This window comes from Osmerus mordax, chromosome 2 (assembly GCF_038355195.1).
Source record: "Osmerus mordax isolate fOsmMor3 chromosome 2, fOsmMor3.pri, whole genome shotgun sequence".
Taxonomy (NCBI): Eukaryota; Metazoa; Chordata; class Actinopteri; order Osmeriformes; family Osmeridae; genus Osmerus; species Osmerus mordax.
In genome coordinates, this window is record NC_090051.1 from 6758440 (window position 1) to 6780929 (window position 22490).

A 22490-nucleotide genomic window follows, 5' to 3' on the forward strand; every position below is an offset into this window, starting at 1 on the left:
CAGTTTGTTGACAGGTTTCAGCGCCACTTGAAAGGACGCTCGCTGACAGAGCCTATTCGCCTGCTCACCTTTGTGGAAACCGCTCTGGGCTTGCTCAATTTTAAGGTAAAACGACAAAAACAAACCTCAGAAACTGCTCACGTAAGACGTGTTGCCGTCGAGACTGTTGAATTTCGATTAAAGCGAGGGCCGGCGTCCTAAAGTGAACGGTCAATTTTCAAATAGTCCTCGCTGTCTTGTTCAACAGAACAAGCCTTTTTTTGGCTCCGCTCAGAAACGGCTGTTTCTCCATCCTAGACATATTTTAATTAGTCAGTTTTGAATGTGATCAAGTTGACAGAGTTTTTTTTTTGGTAATATTTGGGCCGGCTTCAAAGCAGGTCTGCTTCTCTGACGTGAGTGACCTTCAGCTTTGTGAGGGAGAGGGCACAGTTTTGGGGATGGGGGTGTGTTGGACACACACTCACATACACACACCATCGTCTCTACGTTTATTTTTTTTTATTTTTTTCTGGTGTCGTAGCATTGTGTGTGTGTGCTAGTGTGCGTGTTTTCTTGAGAACCTTGTGCATCTTTACCCCTGTCTGAAGACCAGGCCCTGAGCAGGGAAAATCGCTGTGTCACAGTGAGAGGTGACATTCATGTGCAAGCAGACAAAAGACCAAGACGCATTCTGATTGGTTGATTCCTCTTACAATGGTACGATGACATTCCAGAAGCTTTCGAGTACATTCTTCTGGAGGTGTTCTGGTCAGACCAGGCAGACAGACTGAGAAGACGTCTCCAGCTGTAGCACTGTGTGTGTGTGTGTGTGTGTGTGTGTGTGTGTGTGTGTGAAGGCTATGCCATTTTAGCATGTAGAGATGTGAGGTTTAGGCGAAATAGCAGAAGGGACACATACACTGTTTTATTAGGTGAGTTGACCAGCTGCCAAGATGCACAGCTCTCTCAAACACACACACACACTCTTCTGTCACTGTGTGTGCCTCAGGACGTGTGTGAGGAGGTTCGTCGGCTTGCCCCTAGCGCCGGTCTCCATCACGATGGCGTCGTATTTGGGTCGGATGACTTCTGTGCCAGTATAGGTACTCTGTCTCTCTCTCTCTCTCTCTCTCTCTCTCTCTCTCTCTCTCTCTCTCTCTCTCTCTCTCTCTCTCTCTCTCTCTCTCTCTCTCTCTCTCTCTCTCTCTCTCTTTCCCTGTCACCCCTTCAAACTCTCTCTCTCCCCTCCGTTTATCCAAACCTCCTCCTCTTCCCTCTTCTTGTATTATCCTAGCCGCCTCCCTCCTCCTCCTCCATCTCATCCCCACATCCTTACTTACTTCCTCCTCTCTCTCTCCTTTCCCCATCCGAACCTCCTCCCTGCTCATCCCTCTCCTGCCCTCTTCTTTACCTCCTCCCCTCATTCTAACCTCCTCCTCTCATCCTAGCCTTCTCCCTCCTCCTCCCCTCATTCTAACCTCCTCCTCTCATCCTAGCCTCCTCCCTCTCCTCCCCTCGTGCTAACCTCCTCCTCCCTTTCTCTCCTCTCCTCATCCTAACCTCCTCTTCCACCTCTACCCCTCCTCCTACTCCTCTCTCCACTTTGCTCTCCGAATTTAACCTACTCACCCCACCCCTACCCCTAGGCCTGCTACCTTAGAGTGTGTGTGTGTGTGTGTGTCCAGGCGCCAGCAGGACGGAGGATGCCAGGGAGCTGCTGTATGCCCGTCAGAAGGTGGTGGTGACCACCAAGGCCTTCGGTCTCCAGGCCATCGACCTGGTCTACATCGACTACAGGAACACGGAGGGCCTCCGACGCCAGGCCAGGGAGGGCGCCCTCATGGGGTTCACAGGTACCAGCCCTCTGCCTGCTATACCTGGCTGTCAGACTGGTTTTTAGGCTGGCAAGCTAGGCGGCTGGTCGTTGGGTTGGCTGGCTGACTGGCTGGCAGGCAGTTTGTAAATGGGCTTAAAGAGGCGAGCGAGAGGAAGAGAGGAGAAAAGCGGGCGAGAGAAGTTAACAGGTGCTCCCTGGGCTGTTCTGCTCTCATCTCGTATTTTTTCGCTTCACTTTATGTCACTCAGGATAGAGTGTTATCTGGTATTGTTGCTAGTTGGTTGGTGGCAGACTGTGATGTCTCCTTCTGCCTCAGTGGTGCAATTTCAGCCGTAGTAAAATGCTTCTGTTAGTCACTCGCTAAATGTCGCCTGTGATTACGACATTTCTGCTCTTCCCACCATGCAAGAACAACTAAATGGCTGTAATTTCATAAAACTGTGTGTGTGTGTGTGTGTGTGTGAGAGAGAGAGAGAGAGAGAGAGAGAGAGAGAGAGAGAGAGAGAGAGAGAGAGAGAGAGAGAGAGAGAGAGAGAGAGAGAGAGAGAGAGAGAGAGAGAGAGAGAGAGAGAGAGAGAGAGAGAGAGAGAGAGAGAGAGAGAGAGAGAGAGAGAGAGAGAGAGAGAGAGAGAGAGAGAGAGAGAGAGAGAGAGAGAGAGAGAGAGAGAGAGAGAGAGAGAGAGAGAGAGGGAGGGGCCTGGTGTGTTTCAGGGTTTGCATAGACAGCCAGCAGCAGTTATGTTAATGTGCTGAGCTGAGGGAGGAAGGCTGCAGAGTTGTTTAACCGACCTGAAGACAACCACCTCCAAGTGTAGACTTGGGCGTTAGCTTCGAGCATAACGGGGCTCAGTGTGTAGTGCCGGTAGCCAAGCAACGCATTCAGAACCCCCGTGTTTGAGTGTGTGTGTGTGAGTCTACAGGGGGCAGGACAGCCTGTTCCACTGCTCAGCACCATGCTATGTGCAGCAGGTCTCCCTCCATAGACGAGTGTCCCAGTCAGAGCGGGTGCAACGTGGGCTTACCGGGGCTACGACCGCTGTCCGGACAAGAAACCCACGAGGACAACAGTGACGAACACACACACAACGTAGCCTGTCTCATTCTCTCCCCCGTAGCGTCAATTTGGAAACAAATGTAGAGTTGTTAATACACTGTTCCATTAGGTGCCTGTGTGTGTGTGTTGTCTGTGTGTGTGTGTGACCGTACAAGATATCTCGCTGAAGGAAGCAGCATTAACTTCAAGTACATCAGTGGGATTTCACACTGCAAGGAAAGGCAACGCAAAAATTGCTTGCCATTTGTTTTTTTATTTGCTAAGTCAGTAGTCCATGAGTAGACGCCCCATGTTGCTCTGACATGCACACACACACGCGCACACACACACATAAACAGACTCCCCATGCTGCTGCTCAGAAAAGCACCAGAGCCAGGTGGGGTTGATGGTAGTGGATTTTCTCAAATGTACACACACAAGGTTCCACACGGTTGTAGTATGGATCCCAGTGACGGGTGTTTCCACAGTGTAGAGACACACTCAGCAACCGTATTCTCCTGACCTTGTCTGACACTGCTGGTCGCCCGCGACATGACGGAGAGCACAACACACACACACACACACACACTGCTGCGTACTAGAGAGCCATGTGGTGTATGGGCATGTGTGCGCGCGTGTATGTGTATGCACGCGTGTGATTGTGTGCACCTTTGCGTTTATTTGCGTGTCGGTAGAAATATTTTGACCCATGGATTTTAAACTTGCACCCCGAGTACTTGTGACTGAGTTTGAATATAAACCTTCCCAGTAATAATAGTGATATTATAAATACAGAGAGAAATTATATACATGTGTAAAGGCCTTACAATATTTATTTCGTAATTTTGATTTAAATAATAGGATATGTAAGAGTCTGTCTTTAGGTCGTGGATTAGTGACACCCTAGCCCCCAAAGCTGTACCTGTGCTGTAATCAACTTTGGGACTCTACAAGACCCACAACAAAGGGTTTGAATCCTGTTTTTAAGGGTTTGGTTGATGGGTATGGTCTAAAATTATGCCCGACCCAGTGTTTGTGAAGCTGAAGCTGCCTTTGTCATTTTAAATCTACATATTTGTTGATATTTATACATGATTGTGTTTTTCAGTTATTCGAAGTCTAGTTATATTAGTTGGATCTAGGTTATTTGTCTGTTTTGGTATCTCTGTTGGCCAAATCTCGGTTCAACTGGACTTTGCCGAGAAACGGAGAGAATTATAAAGAGGATAGAATTCTCTCCTTCCGTAGGCCCTGTATCCCCATCGTTCCTGGGCCCCGGTCATCATTCGCCTGCAAACACTTTGCTAAATAGCAATCCTCCAATGAGCAGCCGGCACCACATGGCAGCCTGGGATTGGCTGGAGGGCATGGATGATGCGTTTTGGGAGAACCAATGGGTTGTGAGTGAGGGGACCTGAGTCACCTCATCAGTCTGTGTGCTCTGTCACTCTCCTGTCATCTCACGTACACACACACACACACACACCTCTCTGGGATTTAACCCTGCCCTGTCTGAATGTGTGGCAGAGTGACAAACACAAACACCCCAGTCTTCAGCCCCGGCAGCACAGGAGCAGGTGGCAGAGGAGGGGAAGGGGCACGCTGTTTTTGTTGTTACCCTTCAGGCACACACACACCCCCCTCAGAAAAGGGGCAGAGACTCCTCTTTAAGGTGTTTAGCCAACATGGCGGCCCTAAAGGTATCTACACCTAGAGCACTCCTCTCTCGCTTAACGTAAACACACACACACACAATCTTGCCCTGAGCAAACAGTACAATACTCCCAACACTCACACCTTTGAGAAGAACTGACATTGTGTTGCAAGTAAAACAATTTGAAGATATTTCTGCATTTCTGTACTCTGTATGTTACAAAAACCCGCCCTTGCAATATTTGCTAATTCATTTTATTTTGTAGGACAGAATTTCCATATTTCATTAACTCTCGAGTCCAAATGGTTAACACGAGCGTCCTCCTCCAGAGTTTCGGGGAGGTTAACTGGGGTGGGGAGAGGGAAACGTACAGAGGCAGAGGCTTCTCTCTCGGCGCTGCCCGCTCCGCTACACGTCCAGGGGTTTGTTGCTGGAGACGACAGCTAATCCCTGAGGTGACGACACCAGCTGGCCTGACGCCACCGCCAGCGTTGTTCCCGTCAGCTTTGCGTTTCGAAAACCTTCAACTTTATCGCCACAAATCTGATCCCTTGCAAACGCACACAGGATTAGGTCGGCGGCGTGCAATCCCAGTGTCCCTCGGAGGAGCGAGGGTCTCTGTGTCGCCGCAGCTGCTGGTTTAGGCTGGAGATTGGCAGCGCTGGTCTGGCATTAGGGGAACGTACAGGGTTGGAGTGTGAATGTTTTATTTTTTATTTTTTTATTGTTTACGGTATGTGTGTTCGAAGTGTGTTATTGTTTTGGTTTGTGTTAGTGTGAAAGCATGTGTGTGTGTATGAGTATACGGTATAAGTGGTGTGTGTATGTTTGGGCGTGTGTGTGTGTGTGTCAGATTGAAGTGCAACTAAGCGTGTAGCTGGTTCCAGGGCTTTAGCACAGCTTCTAAAGGACCCAGCTCTGCGTCACATGACAAGTCCCATGATGCATAGCATCCTGTAACCCAGCACAAGACTTTCCCTGTCGGCCTAGACCATGCCGACAAACGCACATGCACACGCACATGCACAGACATATCAGAGAGCTCCACCAAAAGAAACCTCCGTCAGAAAAGCAGAACACACCGAGGCCGCTTACCAGGAATAAACGATATAACGGTCTCAAACACAAAATCCTCTCCTTCCTCTTTACACTACAAACAGTGTTTACTTGTAAGCTATTGTGAAATGGCCCAATGAAATGGAAATTAAATATTGACATCTTGATAATTTGTGTTAAATGTTTTGGCCTAAGTATGACAGATTGAGCTGATTGTCGCTGCATAATCTTTCCACAATTACCATCTGCCACTCTGCTGCACACTTGCACATTATTAAGTAGCAAGTCTGTGTGCCTGTGCTGAGGTGTGCTTGTTTGCACAAGCTAGCGTGTCTGTGTGACAATAGATCTAGAACAAATAACTATAAAGGAAGCTGTATTTATTTCATGGATTTTTTTTCTTCTTCGTGAAAAGAACAGGGCCAACAAGGAAAAATGTCCTGTACTCAGCGTGTTTGTGTATGTGTGTGTGCGCATCCGCGGACATGTGTGTGTTTGTGTGACTATTTCTCCCCTGGTGGTTGCAGGGAAGCAGGTGATCCACCCAGGCCAGGTGGGGGTGGTCCAGGAAGAGTTCTCCCCCAGCAAGGAGAGGGTGCAGTGGGCCTCAGAACTCATCGCTGCCTTCCAGGAACACCAGCAGCAGGGCAAGGTATCCTCATTCCTCCCACAACCACACACACACACACATAAAATTACATAATTGCACATTAATTAATTAAATACATAATATTTTTCATATTTGAAATGAATTCCAATGCATAAAGGTTTTTTTTTTTTTTTTTTACTTTGCTGCAACTCTCAACTATTTCAAATTAAGAAAGCAGCTATTTTGAACAGTTTTATCCACAACGGCATGTTGTCCGCAAACATTAGTCTATCTTCCTTGCAATTGTAAGCTATTGGCCTTCTCGACATTACCATTAACACACACACACACACACTGTGTGTGTGTGTCAGTCTGCTCAGGAGCTGGGGGGGTGGAGGGGTTGGGGCCAATTAAGTACAGAATCTCCTTGTTGGTAATTTAGTGCATGGCTGGGTTCTGTGTGTGTATGTGCGTGTGTGTGTGTGTGTGCACATACGCTCGTGTGTGTGTTTGTGTCTGTGGGGTGTCTGCTGAGGAGGCTCTGTAGCACTGATACACAATCTGCCCACACCCCTGCTCTCTCTGCCAGGCCAAGCCGGGCTCGCCAGCACTAAGCATCGCCCTGAGAACACCTCCTACCCATCCCTCGGATAACCTGAATGTTTACGTGTGTGTGTCCGTCCAGCACGCCACACTGTAATGCCTGCATGTGTGTTAATGTTTCATTATTTGGGGGATGTTGCAGGACCAGTCCCTTTGTCTCCCAGCACAGTGTTTGTTTTCTCATAATTCCCACCTCCGGTTACTGTTTGCCATTCGTCCGCCCGGAGCTTGTCTTGTAGCCTGCCTGACAACACATCCTCTCATAACACTAGCTGTGGGTAAATGCTCTGCTTGGGTGTGGGGAAGCAGAACATGGTAAATATCAACATTAATGAGAGCACCTGTCCCGGCTTCACAACTGTTCAACATTTTCAACCAACAGTAAAACCATTTGATGCAAGCCCAAATCTGAAATGCGCATCAAAGGATGAAATGATCCGCCGCAGGGAGAGAGCGTTTATTGATTTGCGTTTTTCTGTGTAACAAGTTATTTTCTACAACTAATTTGATCATTTTCGAGTTACTCTTCCCCTTCCCCTCACTCTGGAATTGTGAGGTTATCAACGTTATTGGATGAGGCCTTTTTAGTGTCCTTCTTGCCCAACATTACCAGAACGTTCCCTAGTAAGGCGGTTGATGTACTGTAGTGTTGTCTTTATTTCTCCTCTCCTCTCCCCTTTCTCTCCTCCCTTCCCTTTCTCTCCCTCCTCTTCTTTCGTCTCCCCTCCTCTCCTCCGCCCTCCTGTCTCGTCTTTTATTCGCCAGGGGGCGTTCACCTTCCGAGGCAACATGATAGACATGCCATCGCTGAAGCAGGCACAGAACATTGTCACTTTGGCGGACGCTTTCCCCAAGTAATGACCTTTGGGCGAAACGGCGACGGGAGGAGAAGAGGGCGGGCGAGGATCCACAAAGCAGAGAAAAGAGAAGGGAGAGATGAGAGCCGAGACTCAGTGATGAGACCCAAGCTGTCTCCCACCACCCGGCCATCTGATAGACACTGCTAACGAACAGATCCCATGAGATAATTGAACTTTACACACAATACACTTCAGACGCTGCAACAAGGTTGTAATCGGTGTTCATTTTGTTCATTTCTTTTGTGGGGTAAATGTTGACTGAATTTATTGGATTACTGTTATTTGTGCACTAATAAAGCTTGTGATATTTGACGCTCATTTTCTGTACCCATGATTGTTGCTCAGTAATATGGATACCATAACAACAGTTTGGGGTTGTTACTGTGCCAGTTCATGGTTACTATGGGACAAGGGCACTTGGCTGGGTGTGTGTGTGTGTGTTTGCTTCCTCCCCTGCCTCTGTGTGGTGACGGATGCCCCGGCATCTCCAGGGTTCAGGCAGTTGGGTGAAAGGGTAAACAAACACAACAAGCCACCGTTGTTCCTGCATTCAGGGCTGGCACGGCAGACCCACAGCCCCAACCAGGGCACCGCTCTGGGCCCCAGACCCCACCTCCAACCCCACAGAATCAGGGGCCCGGGCCTTGCAACATCAAAGTCTTGTTGGCTAAGGAGCCTCAATGAGTTTACTTAAACCAACAATTCAAGTGTTTTTGTCTCTGTGCCCCTCAGCCTAGAAGCATGGGTCTTTGTGAGTGGACTGGGACTGTGCCATCAGCAAGGGCCTCCATTGGACAGCAGGCACGCACACACACGTGGATACTGCCATTTTTTTTCTTTCACTTGAAAACTTGTGCAGGTTCTTGGCTGCCCTGTATTTATTGATGTAAGACAGTAAAAGCCTATTACACATTCAACATGAACTATTGAACGATGATACATGCTGGACTGATTCGTCAGCTGTCAAATGCACAGTCTGTACAATCCACCGTGGTCAAAGGTAAACACAAAAACTATTAAAAAACGCAGCATGGCATATGGATGACATACAAAATGTGCACATAGATTTTTGTATTCCTTGTTCCTTAGCAGTAGAATGGAACTAAACGATTGTGCCGTGTAAGTCTCTCTAGCAGAGACATGATGGCCAGGGCTTTGTCTCTGAGTGGGTCATGGGGGAGGTATCAAATGCCAAATAGTGCTGTTGGTGACCATGGTAATGAAAGGGGCGTGTGTGTGTGTGTTAGTCCACTACAGTATGATCTATTGTGTCTGGAGCAAGTCGGTGCCAGGCCAAGCCCAGACAGAGCGAAGGACTCCACCCCTGTGGCCGGGCGAAGCTCCCAAAAGTAAACTCTCTCCTTGGCATTTGGCCCAAACTCGACTCCCACTTCTCTCGGCCCTCTTCAACCTCATCTCTGCTCCGGTGTGTCGTTCATGTGAAGTTCTCTTCTGTGTTGGTGTTGGCCCTGCTCTTCCAGCTTAGTTTGGTGTTGAGTGTTGTGGTGGTAAGGCGGACCTTCTGGGGTTGGCCTGTGTTGAGTGTTCAGAGCCTCCTCTTTAACTGTGTCTGGACGGCCTTTAGGTGTGGCCAGTGGAGGATTGTGTCCCAGTTCCAGTCAGAGGAGCTTAGTGTAGATAGTCACCGCATAGGTACTCACTTGATCCAACACGTTAGGAACGTTTTATGTTTTTACTATTTTGTGAAGTTATTATTTTTGGTATAGCATGGTTGATTTGTCAGATTGTCACCGAGGAGATAAAATGAGTAGCAGATCTTCTTTTTTGAAACCTTGAGATGCAGAATGCATCAATACTTAATTAATAAACATTTGTAAGACTGTAATGATGTCAGCCAGACAGGGATTTTGAACTAGAACTAGGCTTGCTACTACCCTGTCCCCTGTCTAGGAAAAGTCCCCTTTAAAGGGGCATCCCTCTCACTCTGCCCCTTAGTCCAGGAGGTAACAACAACAGGTGTCTAGGTGGGGGGAAATGCAAGACCAACAGCAAAGTATTCAACCATGACAATTAAGTTGTCGATGTTTTATTGCACACCTTAAGCTACCTGCTAGTCTCAGTGGATACTTGTACTTCTTGGAATTTTGTTCTTTATATTGTTTCATTGATTTCGTATTTATGATTAAGTTGAGAGATTCCAGTTTTACGTGGAGAATAGATATAACTTGTTTTTCCGGCTGTGGTCTTACAAAAGATTTTGCAAACGGAGAAATCAGGCTGTAGCCTGTTATGGGGTGATAACATTTTATTTGCTTGTCTATTTTTTGTTTTTGTTTTTTTGATTAGTGGAATGTCTATGTGTCAGTTCCACCTTTACTGTGTAATTTCACATGACATTTATATCATGTGTGGAACTGACATAATCTTCTCAGCTTGTTCGCCAGATTTATTTAAATACATTTCGCTGGTATTCCCTTGGAGATTACATTACAATTAACACGATTATAACCTCACAAAATGGTGACGGGAATCAATTAGGCTTCGAGCACTATTTTCATAGCCCAGTTATGTGACGGCCGAAATTGCTTTCATAAATTACGAGGTACAACACAGGCGGAGAAAATGCATGTATGCAAAACACTGTCAGAGGAAAATTAAAACGAAATGTTTTACATATTTTTCCATTAATCTAAATGGGACCCGGGTGGCAAAGATGGGGTTAGTCGCTTAATTTTCTCGCCCGGGGATGCCCGGATAATGACTTCATTGTTTTAATAGTGTGCTAATGACAATATATGACAAACTAATTTCAACAAAGGATTATGTCCCAGTAATAAAATAACTCGTTAAGATCTTAGGAGAATGATTCTGTTGGAGTTAAGACGTTTGAAGAAATGTTTTTAAAGCAGCTGCTGTAGCCGTGGTGATGATTATGAACAGAGTTTTAGTTGACTCTTAATTTGATAGTCCTAGACATAACTACGCTTTACAATTAATTTGTTGTTTAAACATATGCCTACATAAAATTGTAGATCAATATCATTTATTGTACTGTAATCAACAGCTTTTAACTTGCAAAACATTTGACTGTTGCAAGATTTCTTTTGTTTTTGTTTACACCTAGGGCCCACCTTTATTTTCTGTAACACATATAGCCTATATACATAACACCCAAAAATGATATGCTACATGTGTTATACAAGAGATTACTTTTCTGTCCATGTGGAGATTTGAGGGTGGTTGATCATAAGTAGCCTATGGAAGAAAAAAAACTAGGAAACTGAATCCACCGGCCTTTTGACGTGTGGGTGCGCATAAGCACTCTTGAAAATTATTTATGGATTAATTTACTTTTTTTATATGAGGAAGATTGTCGTTTCTCAAATGTTTGATCTTTGGTAAAACGAATATATGTAATTATTTGCTTAAGTCTGTGACAAATTAAACAAAAAAAATATTTTTTAAGATAAAAAATACAAATAATCAAAAAATACATACTTTTGCCGTTACTTATTGATGAGCCAATCATTGAAGATTAATGTTGAGTTTATGCTTTCGCTGCAAGACGTTTGGTTTAACGGGGCCTGCATCTTCACCGACGTTTGTGGTTGTAGAAGGTTTATGTTGCGAACTATTGGTAAAACCAAGATAAGGACAATGGGCACTTAACATGAACATTGGGTATCGACTTACCCGCCCGTTACTTGTCTGTCATTCTTCAAATTTACATAATATGTAATTCGCCACAGACTTAAAAATCTATCTGCTAGACGGCTGGTTGAGTGATTTGGCACATGTGGACCATCACTAACTTCATTTGGGAGAGCCTATTGTCGAAGAGAAAACGAGTCAGTCAGCGAGGAGAGAGAGCGGCGGCTCAATCACCCGGAATCACTGTGGACAAAATGTTCAAAAGGGGACCTGTTTGTCTACAAGCCTCCATTTTTTTTATCAAGGCAAACATTTTAATTGAAAGCATGGTCATTAAAACTCAATAAAACAGGCTTCGATTGAAATAGGTCTGTAAGTTTTATTAAGCTAATGTATTCCCATTTAGATTGTTATAGCCATATATATGTGTTTTGCTGTGGTCTGAACAAATCTAAGCTACAATATTTGTAATGATAGCCCACTGTGCTTTCATCCCTATTCACATGCATAATGTTTTCTTGTCATTGAAGTCTGTCTGCCAGTCTGTTATAGCCCAATTCCCAGTCGATGAAGTTCGCAGGGTCTAGAACCGTCTGCTCCCTGGCCCCCGAGTGCTCTAGGCCTGACTCCCCCCGATCCCCACTTCTTAAAGGGGACAGATCAAAGACTAGCCCGGCCCCGCCGGAGCCCACTAAAACCCGGTTGCTTTGTCTACTGTTGCTAGGAGGCTAGTAAACTGAGGAAGGGTGTTGGGGTCGTGGTAATGAGAGTCGTTACAGTGTGACAGTCCCTCCGACGTTTTTATACATCCAGGTTTGGTGTTGTCGCAGTTTTAAGCAACTAAGACTGTTGGTTGTCAAATGTTTGTATCCCTTAAAGAAACTAGCCGGTCCAACATAGGCAATTTGAAAGAACAATTACATTTGTATTAATTTAGGCCTATAAGATAGCATACTAATTTAATGATTCATAGTCATGTTTTATGTTAATCAGCCTACTGTTGAGTAGATGATGAGTCATTGGATAGACTGTCATGACATGTTTCTACGTTATGGGAGATTTAATTTCCGGCAGGGCTATAAGACAGGCTGTTTTAAAAGACTTTGGAGCGTGTTCTATCCACAAGGACGTCTGTGGGGACTGGGGGAAAACTTTAATTCTCTTTTACTGTCACTGCTCTTATTCAAATATGTCATTCATCTAATTTATGAATGCATCAGATATACGCTCCCCCGGTTGATGTTTGGGGGACGGCGCAAGCGGAGAGGCGAACCTAATCACGCCCGTGTCCTTCACATATGCGAGGCATGTTGATTGATCATGCGCATTACATCTCTTAAAATGCAAGGTTAAAAGCCAAAGCTCGATTTGTACAAGCACTTCCTTGGGGGTAGTAGTGCATCCAAATAACTTAGCCAGACAGGCCGTTTGGGGCAGCAGATGAGTCTGTCTGTCTCTGAGTCTATCTGTCTGGGTGCATGTGACCGTCACCGAAAAGGTGGCAATATAATGTGATGGTCTTGTCTTTTAATTTAGAAACGGAATCTTATCATCTATTTTTAAACTTTTTTCTTAGAATGTGTAAACAGGATTCCCTGACTCGCTATTGAGCTTCTTTTTTTGGGTCCAATATGAGAAAAGTACACGGAAATAAGAAGTTGCTTAACATATCAGGAAGGAAAATGATAGGGTAGGCTTTTATGTTTGTTACTCCGACTTTCATTTATGAAAACACACAGACCCACACACACACGTCTCTGACACTGGAGTCTCCTCATCAGTGCGCCCTACGGGAGCAGGTGGAGACCGGGCACGCGGCATGGGCACCTGCACGCTCAGCTGCGCGCACCTTGTTATTGCTGCCGCCGCGTGAGCACAGACAGCGACTCCGCCAGAGACCACATTCCGACTCTTTCCCCGTTACTCAGTCTAGCTGTCGTGTTCGCGTTACAACTCATCTCATTTTACCGTTTGTTTGACCGGCAGACCGGGGATGTGTTTTTGAGTGTGCCCTGAGGAGTAGAGAGAATGTCAAATAATGTGCGTTCTTGATCGCTGTCATCTCGATCCCCTGTGTGTTGACCATGAGTTCTGGTGCTTTGCTACAGTTTCTCCAAGCCTATAGTTCTAACAGCATAGCTTTAGGGGGATTGCTCATATTCCCTTGCACAGAACCCACCGTTTATAAGTATATGCATAGCAGTCGTACATGGTTGAGAGTGTTTCTTACATAAACTACATCGAAGTGAATCAACTTCATAAAAGTTTGGATATAATAGGTTACAGGCCTACCATGTGTGTCTCACAGGTCTCAAAGAGTATTAATTACAAAGCATTTGTGATTCTACTAGGCAAGCGTGCAGTGTCTTTTTCAAGAGACACAAAAAAAACATGTTATGGAGTCTTAAATATATCCTTCTTGCCACTCGGTCCAACATGGACCGAACATCATCTTCAGTAATCCAATTAAACCTGATAACCCAGAACTCGCGCGCAAGGCACGTATTATTTTGTCCCCTTTCTCTTTCAAGATTCTGACAAGCGTATTGGTCTCCTTGAAAGAAAGAGTCAAGAGCTGTCTTTCATCCCTGAGAGCACTGAAGGTCTATAGACCCGATTCAAGACGTTGAAAGAATTCTCTTGTTGTCTGTGTTCCGAAGTTAGGACTTGTGTGATGTCTTTTGTGTGTGTTGTTTTCGTAACACAGTCGTCAAGTCTAGTCGAAAATGCTTGTTACTTACAAAATAAACATGTTCTAAGATAAGACCGCATAATTGTTCAAAACGAAAATTAAGTAGGCCCCTAATGGATCAAGTAAACAAAGCATTTTTTGGAAACAAGGCATATAGCTCAGCCAGGTTAAATTGCCAAATTATTTATCATTGTGTGTCTTTTATTTAAATAATTGGCTATATTGATTATCGAACTAATTATATTAAAATTCTCATCATTGTGTTGTAGCCTATAGGCTATCTAAGATAATTGAAGATTTATAGGAAGATTTTTTACACAATATAGGCTACAATTATTTTACCACAGAAATCATCTTCAACGGAATTGGAGTTCTGCTGAAATGTTTTCCATGTTCCTCTGCCTGCAGAGCGAATTTTAAAGACCATTCAAAGTGTCATATTGTTCATGGCAATGTTTAATATTTATTGCTGTTAATGAACAACACAACATGCATCATTGGACATGTTTTTTTTTCTTCCAATAATCGTAGGCCTGGCCTACTATGGTATGATCATATAAACCCATTCGATAGCGGACAGAGTTTGAGGACGGATTGAAACTTTGGCTGTACTGAGTGCAAAGCAATTAATATTATGCCATGCAACATCCATATTGTTGGCATTCAGCAATGACAGGTAATTGACATTAATCCGCTCTCTCTGAGACTCAGGGGGGAACTAAAGTAAACGGGGATACGGTTAATGAAGCACCACTTGCCCTTTGAATCTCGGTCACAGTATGTAGTGGCGAAGTTTGAACGAACTTTATCCCTTCATTTATTAGCACGCGTCATAAAAAAGTTGGAAGCATGTAAAACCGCATGGAACGAGCATTCCAGGGATATTTACAGGTGATAAGGTTTCTGATAATTTTTCTTTCAACAGAATTAGTTTTCCCTTTCGACTAAGACAAACATTATTTTGCCTTCTTACTTACCAGAAAACGTTTTGCAATATAATGGTTTTTTATTTAAATTGCGTCTAATGGCTACAAAAATATTTTGAACTGAACTTCTCACAGTGAATTCAGACTCGGAAATTAAAATAAAATTTGAATTATCGACTTTTAATAGCACGTCACAAAGTCCCTATTTATTGGACATATATGCTGATCATATGTGGTGCTCCAAATTGTCAAGGTTGCATCAGGGAGTGCGATATTTCTCTCTGGGGAGTAGCAGTTAACTTGACATTTGCCTCCCTTTCTGACCATCACTGTGAGCCTCACTGTCATCTCGCACTAATAAATAAGGCATTTCCGTAAACATAGAATGGTTATTATCCTTATTATCATCTCTATCATGAGATCTTCTCCCCTTGCACCGTGACAGGCCGACAGTTGCTGGGATGCGAGCAGGATTCCCCCATTCTCAGGTGAGGAGTCACCGCCTCATCTCCGCTCTGCAGCGCGCAGCGTCCTGCTACAGGAGCCGTCTTAATGAGGGTTCCCGTGGGGGCCTCCCGGTTGGAGAGGTGTCATAACCCCGCCACGGCCATGGAGCCAGCAGCGCACGCTCACACCTTCAGTCCCGTCTCCCCCGGGCTGCGCCTGCCGCAGCCTCTTCACTCGGAGTTCACGTTCACCGCTCAAGTTTTGACAGCCGTAATAATGGGCATGGCAACACCGAGAAACACAAGGGAGGGGCGGGTTGTGTATTTGAATGTTTCATTGGAATGTAAGAAAATAAAATACTTTCATAATTTATTGAGACAGGCCATGATCTCTCTGCATCAGGACACCTAAATCCTGTTGTTTAAGCCACTAAGATGACGCCAAGGAACAATTGTGAACATTGGCTTCATCTAGTACCATAAAGCAAGGAGGTGTACCATATAACACATGACAAGTTTTCACCTATTAGACCACCATCTTATAGACATTTGAAATTATCCTGGCTTTTGGCATGAAAGAGCATGTCATATGTTCTGGATGACAGTACGAGGGCAGTGATCATCATTTACATCTTACAGGTGACCTCCACTCACAACTCCACATTGTGTCAGTCATGGATGAGACAGAAATCTCTGAAAATAGTATCTTCAGCAAAAACATAAATATCTCCCGGTTAAAATGGACTATATTTCATTCCTATATATTTTCCATCATTATCCTACGTATTATATCATGCATTAATATGCTCTTGTATCTGACGCAGTGTCAGTATGATGGATCTGCAGTGCGAGTTGGTGAGATATTCTGTCATTTACCATGGCAAGTGTCAGGAAGAGAGCAAGAGGTGTAGCCCCCCAATGGGGCCGGCCTAATTATACAATTAGTCTTGTGATTAGGACAGTCCAGCGGTAGTGCCCTCTGGGACACACCCACAATGTTATGGACGTTATATACGTATCAAGCTCCATCAAGACATCCAGGGCTTATCCTAAGAGGTGAGCTAAGTTCAGTTTGTTTGACAGTTATGAACTTTATATAAGAAAAGGGCAATCAAAACAAGGATATTTTTGCGAGTTTGTTAAGCCGATTAGCCAGCAGAGAGTGAATGGTGGTGTCTTAACCACCAAGAAAAGGCATCAACGGAAGGTTGGCCTCAGGCTTTCTCATATAGAAGGCCTCAGGACTTCTTTTGCTTCTATATCCCTGGCAGAGCAAGATCCCCAGGAAACTAACTCAAAACTACCACTGTTAAATTACATTTACATGCATGCATTTAGCAGACGCTTTTATCCAAAGCGACTTCCAAGAGAGAGCTTTACAGAAGAGCATAGGTCACTGATCTTAACAACGAGATAGCCCCAAACATTGCGAGCAGCTGAATGAACACATAGAGAAACCGTCCTCCTGCTTCTCTCGGAAGATAAACAGGTTTTCCCACTTCTAGCTCATGTCTACGACTGTCACAGTCATCAAACCCAATTGGATGACCTTCGGAAAGACCACCATTGGCCAAAAAACTATTGGGTAAACCCTACAGAATCCTCAATCCTCAACATGAATGTCAAAAAAACATTATGTTCATTTATCTCGGAACATCTTGAACTATTCCCCAATAACCCACCTCACTCTTTCTATGAGCCCTTCCAAAATCAGTTAGAGGTGCATCACATATCTTATAGCCTATCCACATCTATTTTTGAGCTTATCCCTGGTCAGTTGGAAACACAAAGTCCCCCATTATCTCTAGTCGCCCATTCCAAAGCCATAAAGCCATATCTGTTGTTGCCAATCCCAGAGGTGAGTTATATAGAGAGGTGAGTAGTGTTGTGATGTTTTAGATCCATCCTGCTCTACCTCTATATGGAACCAGAGGGAGGTCTTCCTTCTGCATGGCTGGTGACGCATTGAGGCCCTCTCCGTGGAGTCCTCAGTGCTAGCTTACGGGCTTATCGCCCTGGATTAGAACTCCATTGAAGAGAAGGGAGTTATAGGGGACTTAGGTTATTCAGACACCACACTTTGAGAACTTGCCTACAATAAGCTACAGAGGGACTTCACAATGTGGAGTTAGTCAGACCCCCTACTGCATTTGTATGCAGGCAAAGCTTTGCGACTGACTTAGGACTGACTGGCCAGATTTTGGTCTGCTGTTTATTTGATAAGATTTGTATCTGGTGTGTTATCTCATTGTTTATATGATTTTGTTTGTGTCTCCTTACCGGTTGGTACCCCAACAGACCACCACCCATCACCTTGTTTTTCTCATGTTCTCTTCTCTCTTCTCTCTTCTCTCTTCTCTCTCTCTCTCTCTCTCTCTCTCTCTCTCTCTCTCTCTCTCTCTTTCTCTCTATTTCTCTCTCTGCTTACCAATATCTCTAACCCCTAGTCCTGCTTCTCACTATTTCTATTTTTACTCTGCTTGTCTTCCCTTCTGTGGATGGTCCTGCTCACCTCACCTCTCCAGCTGTGAGAGAACGATTTCTTCCTCTCTGAATGCTGACCTTTTCTACAACGAGGGGTAGGCATTCGGGGCTAGTCCTCTGATGTTGCAGGCTTGATAGTTCCACACAAATCTGGGGGAGATACCAATCACTGCCCACATTGGAAGGGGTGATGGTGAAAAAAGAGTGATGGAGAATGGGGGTAGATAGATATGGTTCATCGGAAAAGGTGTTTGTTCAAATGTTATGACCCATCCTGAGGCGTGTCATTAAGATACTGCTTTGGGTATGAAAGAAAACGATGCAGACTTGAAATTGGGCTGCAGGGGTTGGTGATGGCAAATGCGATCACTTGAAAGGTTAAGAAATCAATTTGGGTTTCTATTTTGTCTTCCTGTCAGGACACTGTTGTTGTTGGAGATAACTTCTGCGCCAGCATATCTTCACCATTTTTAAAGCATTTCTCTCATACCAATAGCTTTTGAAGAAAGAAGATAAAATTACTTTTATTTCATTTAAAGTTACAGAGAACAAGCTATGGTCACTGGGCATTTGTCAGACCTTATTTAACATGACCGTTGACTGAGAATATGGTTTTTGTTTCATCAATGACCTCAGACAGCTTTGGAAGTACCTACATGCATTAAATTCAGGACAACGATGCAGAATTAAGTGTGAGCACCAAAGCAGACAAAGGGTCCAACCATTAGCCGTGCCAAGCCCCATCTTCCTTTAGGATGAAAAGGTTTTCTTTGTGGTCCAGCGTTGACACTAATAAGACCAAGTCTCGGACAGGACCATCTAATCACATGACTTAAACCAGACTACATCTACTACACTATCAGTTGTGATTATGGTCAACTCTCCATTCAGCTTTAACAGGCTTTAAGGTTTTAAGGTCCCAATGACCAACCAGGTGCTGACTGGCAAGGCTTGCATGATAACCTGAGACAGCTACCATTAGACCAAAACTCAGTCTTGTTCCACATCTGAGGCCTGCATGACCAAAACATCACGTGACCCAACCACCTCTACTACCACACAGCCGGCTGGCTAATACACCGTTACGCCAACACACTGAACCAAACATCCTACATTTACAAGCTTCTAGCAATCCCCTGTAACACAGGAGGAAAGAGCACTTAGCCAATGTCCGTACTGCATAAGCACGCTGATCTTCCCCTCCTTCTCTACCTTCTGTCCAGCGGGCTGAAGCGGGGCCAGGTATCAGGCCCTGGCTTGGACACTCGTCCGTGGACGACCTTGCTCTCTTCACCTGCTGCCTTGGAGGGGCTCCCAGACCCGACCATGGGGCTTTGGACCGGCACCAAGTCTCTACCCCCACAGATGTTACTGAGCGCCTGATATTATGTCAGCTTCTCTGGGATGGAGACAGGCAAGAGCAGGGTGATGCATCTGCTCTGCTGTGGAGGGGTGGATGAATGAAAAGTAGCCAAAGGCGTGATGATAACATGATGACAGGAGAGAGAGGGAGGGAGATAAAGAAATAAATAAAGAGAGAGAGACATGGAGTTATCATATAACTGTAATGTAGGCAGTTATATGAAAATCTGGTAAGTTTCCTGGTTTATAAGAGTTCTTTGATTGAATCAGCCGTAAAAATCTCGTAAATAAACAATCTTTTGTTTGCTCAGAAAATGATTTGCAACTTTTTAGGGTTTGCAGATAGGTCTACACTTTCCTTTGAATATTCTAGAATATTGACTTTGAAACATTAATTCATGAAAATATATTATGTATTTGCAGACTATCAGTCTGCCTAAAACTGTGGGACAACTATTTGTTTTGGCAATGTGTTGTCAGTTTCAGATGATAATATACAGGCCCTGCATTTACAGAATGTTAAACATTTTCATTTGAGAAATTATGAATAGAAATATATTTTAATTTAATGACTCCTTTATCTAATGAATGTTATGATTGCAGTAGCCTGGCTACATGTTTCAGGCCAGCTGAAAGAGCACTTCCATTTCAGGCTAAATAATCTTTGGTCAGTTTTATACTAACTTCCAAACCGGCAGGCTTTCGGGTTCATATAGTCCAGGGTGATCTGACTTTACTGTTGCCATTAAGTCTCTGTTTCTTTGTCTGAGTCCAATGCCTAAATCTCATTGAGTGTTTTTGGTGAGTGATTAGCTTTCTTCTCAAACCTGAAAACGGAAATTATAGGCTACTTGACATTTGGGACCACACCTTAAATGTGCTTCCCTAAATATACAGGGCGGGATCAGACGTAACAACATAAACCATCTCAACAGTGTAGCTAAATAAATTAACATGCAAACGGAAATCAGCCAAAGACATACAAAGTGCGTCCAGCCCATGACAAGTCCCGTCAGCTTTTCCTCTCTAACGTGTTACAAAAATCCAGCTTTTCACAGTTAATTACAAGTACATTATGATGTGCTCACTAGGTAATTGATTTAATGAAGTTCCTATAAAACTATTAAGACTCGGTATAGGTCAGGCGAGTGCCCCCCCGGCGAGCCCATTGTAGGATGTTTAACTCTAGCACTCCTTTCGGAAAGACATAGGGGCTAATAGGTGAAACCACAGCTGCTCGAATAAGGGTCGAGCGAGCCGAGAGTTCAGATTCTAGGCTTCCAGACCACGAACATCCAGTCACCCAGCCTCTAATCCAAAGGGACAACACATTTCCTCAACTTTCCCAACTACCCAACTTTCCTGTAGTTAGAGCACATAGAGCTCAGGTTACGGCTTCGTTTCTCTGTTGGTTTATCCCTTCAGAGACTAAAAGTTTTCATTCGTTCGGTCTATCTCACTTCTCGGTCTAATTCGTTCTTTATAGACAACTTCGCATATACTCACTGCGCGAGAAACAACGTGCCCTTTTCCGCTGTCTTGATAAATACTGTTCCGTGTGTTATCTTGGGTATTAGAGGTTAGGAGCTGACCGGGTGAAGTAGCATGTGCAACTGCAACTGGATTCGACTGTTTCTCACTTATTCATGAAACTTAAGCTAGTAGCCAGGTAGGGTGCATGGAAGATATTGGCAAAATGCCTAGAGAATGAATATGTGCCCAGTTTTCTCACTCTAGCATAGCATGCTGATGAGGGGGAGACGGGGTCAGATGTTGGAAAGTAAGAAACTGTCTGTTTGACAAGGAAGAGACAACACGGCTGTTTTAATCGTGTACATATTTTTCGTCATGGGACATGTTGCTTTAACGGGTCTTAAGAGTGCCAAAACAGGTGGAAAGTTACTAAATGGTAACTGGTCTCAGACATTTAACACATGTGTTGGGTTGGGGGTTTGTTCCGAATATCAAGAGAATATAGCCTACTAAGTCAACATTTTCCTATGTTTGTCTTCGGCTATAGAAGCCGTCATAAAAGACTAAATAGAATTTCATGCAACACTAAATGCAACAACAAGTGTTAGCCTAAGTGCATGCATGAGATCCCTGTCAAAATATTGTAAAATAAAAGTAAGATGGTATATCTTTTTTCTGCATTTAGTTTTTTTAAGAGCATTACTATTTCAACGTAGGCACCCAATGTATTACCATAAGCAACTATTCCCATTTCGATTTACGATATTCAAAAAAATTATAAAACTGGAAGAATATTTGTTTTATGTTTATAAAAGCTTCCTATTTTACAGACGTTTTGGAAGTTCAACATAATATGGAAGAAAAGGCTCTGTTAAAGCAATTCTATTGGGTGATCTCAGCTTTCATTTTGGGGTATTTTATTTGAAAATGTGGCATAGTCATCTAAAATAGTAGTTTAATCTCTCTCATAGCTCTTTCTTCAAATTAGAAAACGGTTTTCTGCTTCAAGGGGTCGTTTTTGTCACAAGGTGTTGCTGTTCTGCTGTGTTTAGGCACTGCGCATAGTCTTCTTTTTATGTGGGCCCACGACTTATCCCTGTTGCTGTCCAAAATCTGGTATGAACAGACTTGACCATGACACTTTTTTATTTAAAGTACCACCGGCTGCCGTTGCCTTGAGTTTATAGGTTAACGGTAGCATACAATCAGTATATATTAGATCCAACAACAGAAACTTTGACTTTGTTCAGGCAAAGGATCACCTCAAAAACATTTTAATGTAGGCTTTGTGTTGATGCTCAGAGAGATGACTAGCTAATGCTTGTAAACTCTGACAAGACAGCATTTGTTTTGGTTCTACGGTCGTCTGAGAAATTATCATTCAGCCCTTATAAAGGACGAAATGAGAGAGAACGAACCCCGGTTTCACCGCGACTTTTGCTTTGTCCTCTCCCCAGTGGCGTCTGCATGTCTGACTCTGCCTGTTACTGATTTGCAGGCAGCATGTTAAGGTGGCCCGTGTAAGTGATTTCCACGGGCATCCCACTAAAGGAGAACAAATCGCTGACAAAGGAGTGCCTTTCCTATTCAGCAGCGTCGTTACGACAACCAAAAAGTATTCCTCAGATAATAAGTTCTACTTCAAAGAGCTTCTCATTGAACGGTGACTGCTTCACTCCTTTTATGAAGTCTCTCCTTTTCAAGCCGAGGGAACCGTCTATTTGGTTATTTTTCATCGTGTTTATTTTGCAACATTCAGGAGCACTTGTTTTAGATAAATGCATGAATACTCTACCCATGTCCAAATAAATGTTTGTGAACAAAAGCGAAATGCAAAGCAAGAGTGCTTCCCATAAACAAACCTAATTAGAAGACACAACA

At 44.1% G+C, this 22490-nt stretch overlaps 1 protein-coding gene across 1 annotated transcript in view; it reads left to right on the plus strand.

Annotated features, from left to right (window-relative positions):
• The window catches only part of clybl (citrate lyase beta like), a 53434-nt gene extending 45508 nt beyond the window's left edge, over window positions 1-7926 (plus strand). Inside the window, exons 4-8 of the mRNA XM_067258542.1 lie at window positions 4-105; window positions 992-1085; window positions 1668-1835; window positions 6090-6214; window positions 7520-7926. Coding sequence (XP_067114643.1) covers window positions 4-105; window positions 992-1085; window positions 1668-1835; window positions 6090-6214; window positions 7520-7612 — 582 coding nt within the window. The 3' untranslated portion in view covers window positions 7613-7926. The remainder of the gene's footprint in view (window positions 1-3; window positions 106-991; window positions 1086-1667; window positions 1836-6089; window positions 6215-7519) is intronic.
• Window positions 7927-22490: the final 14564 nt, after the last annotated feature.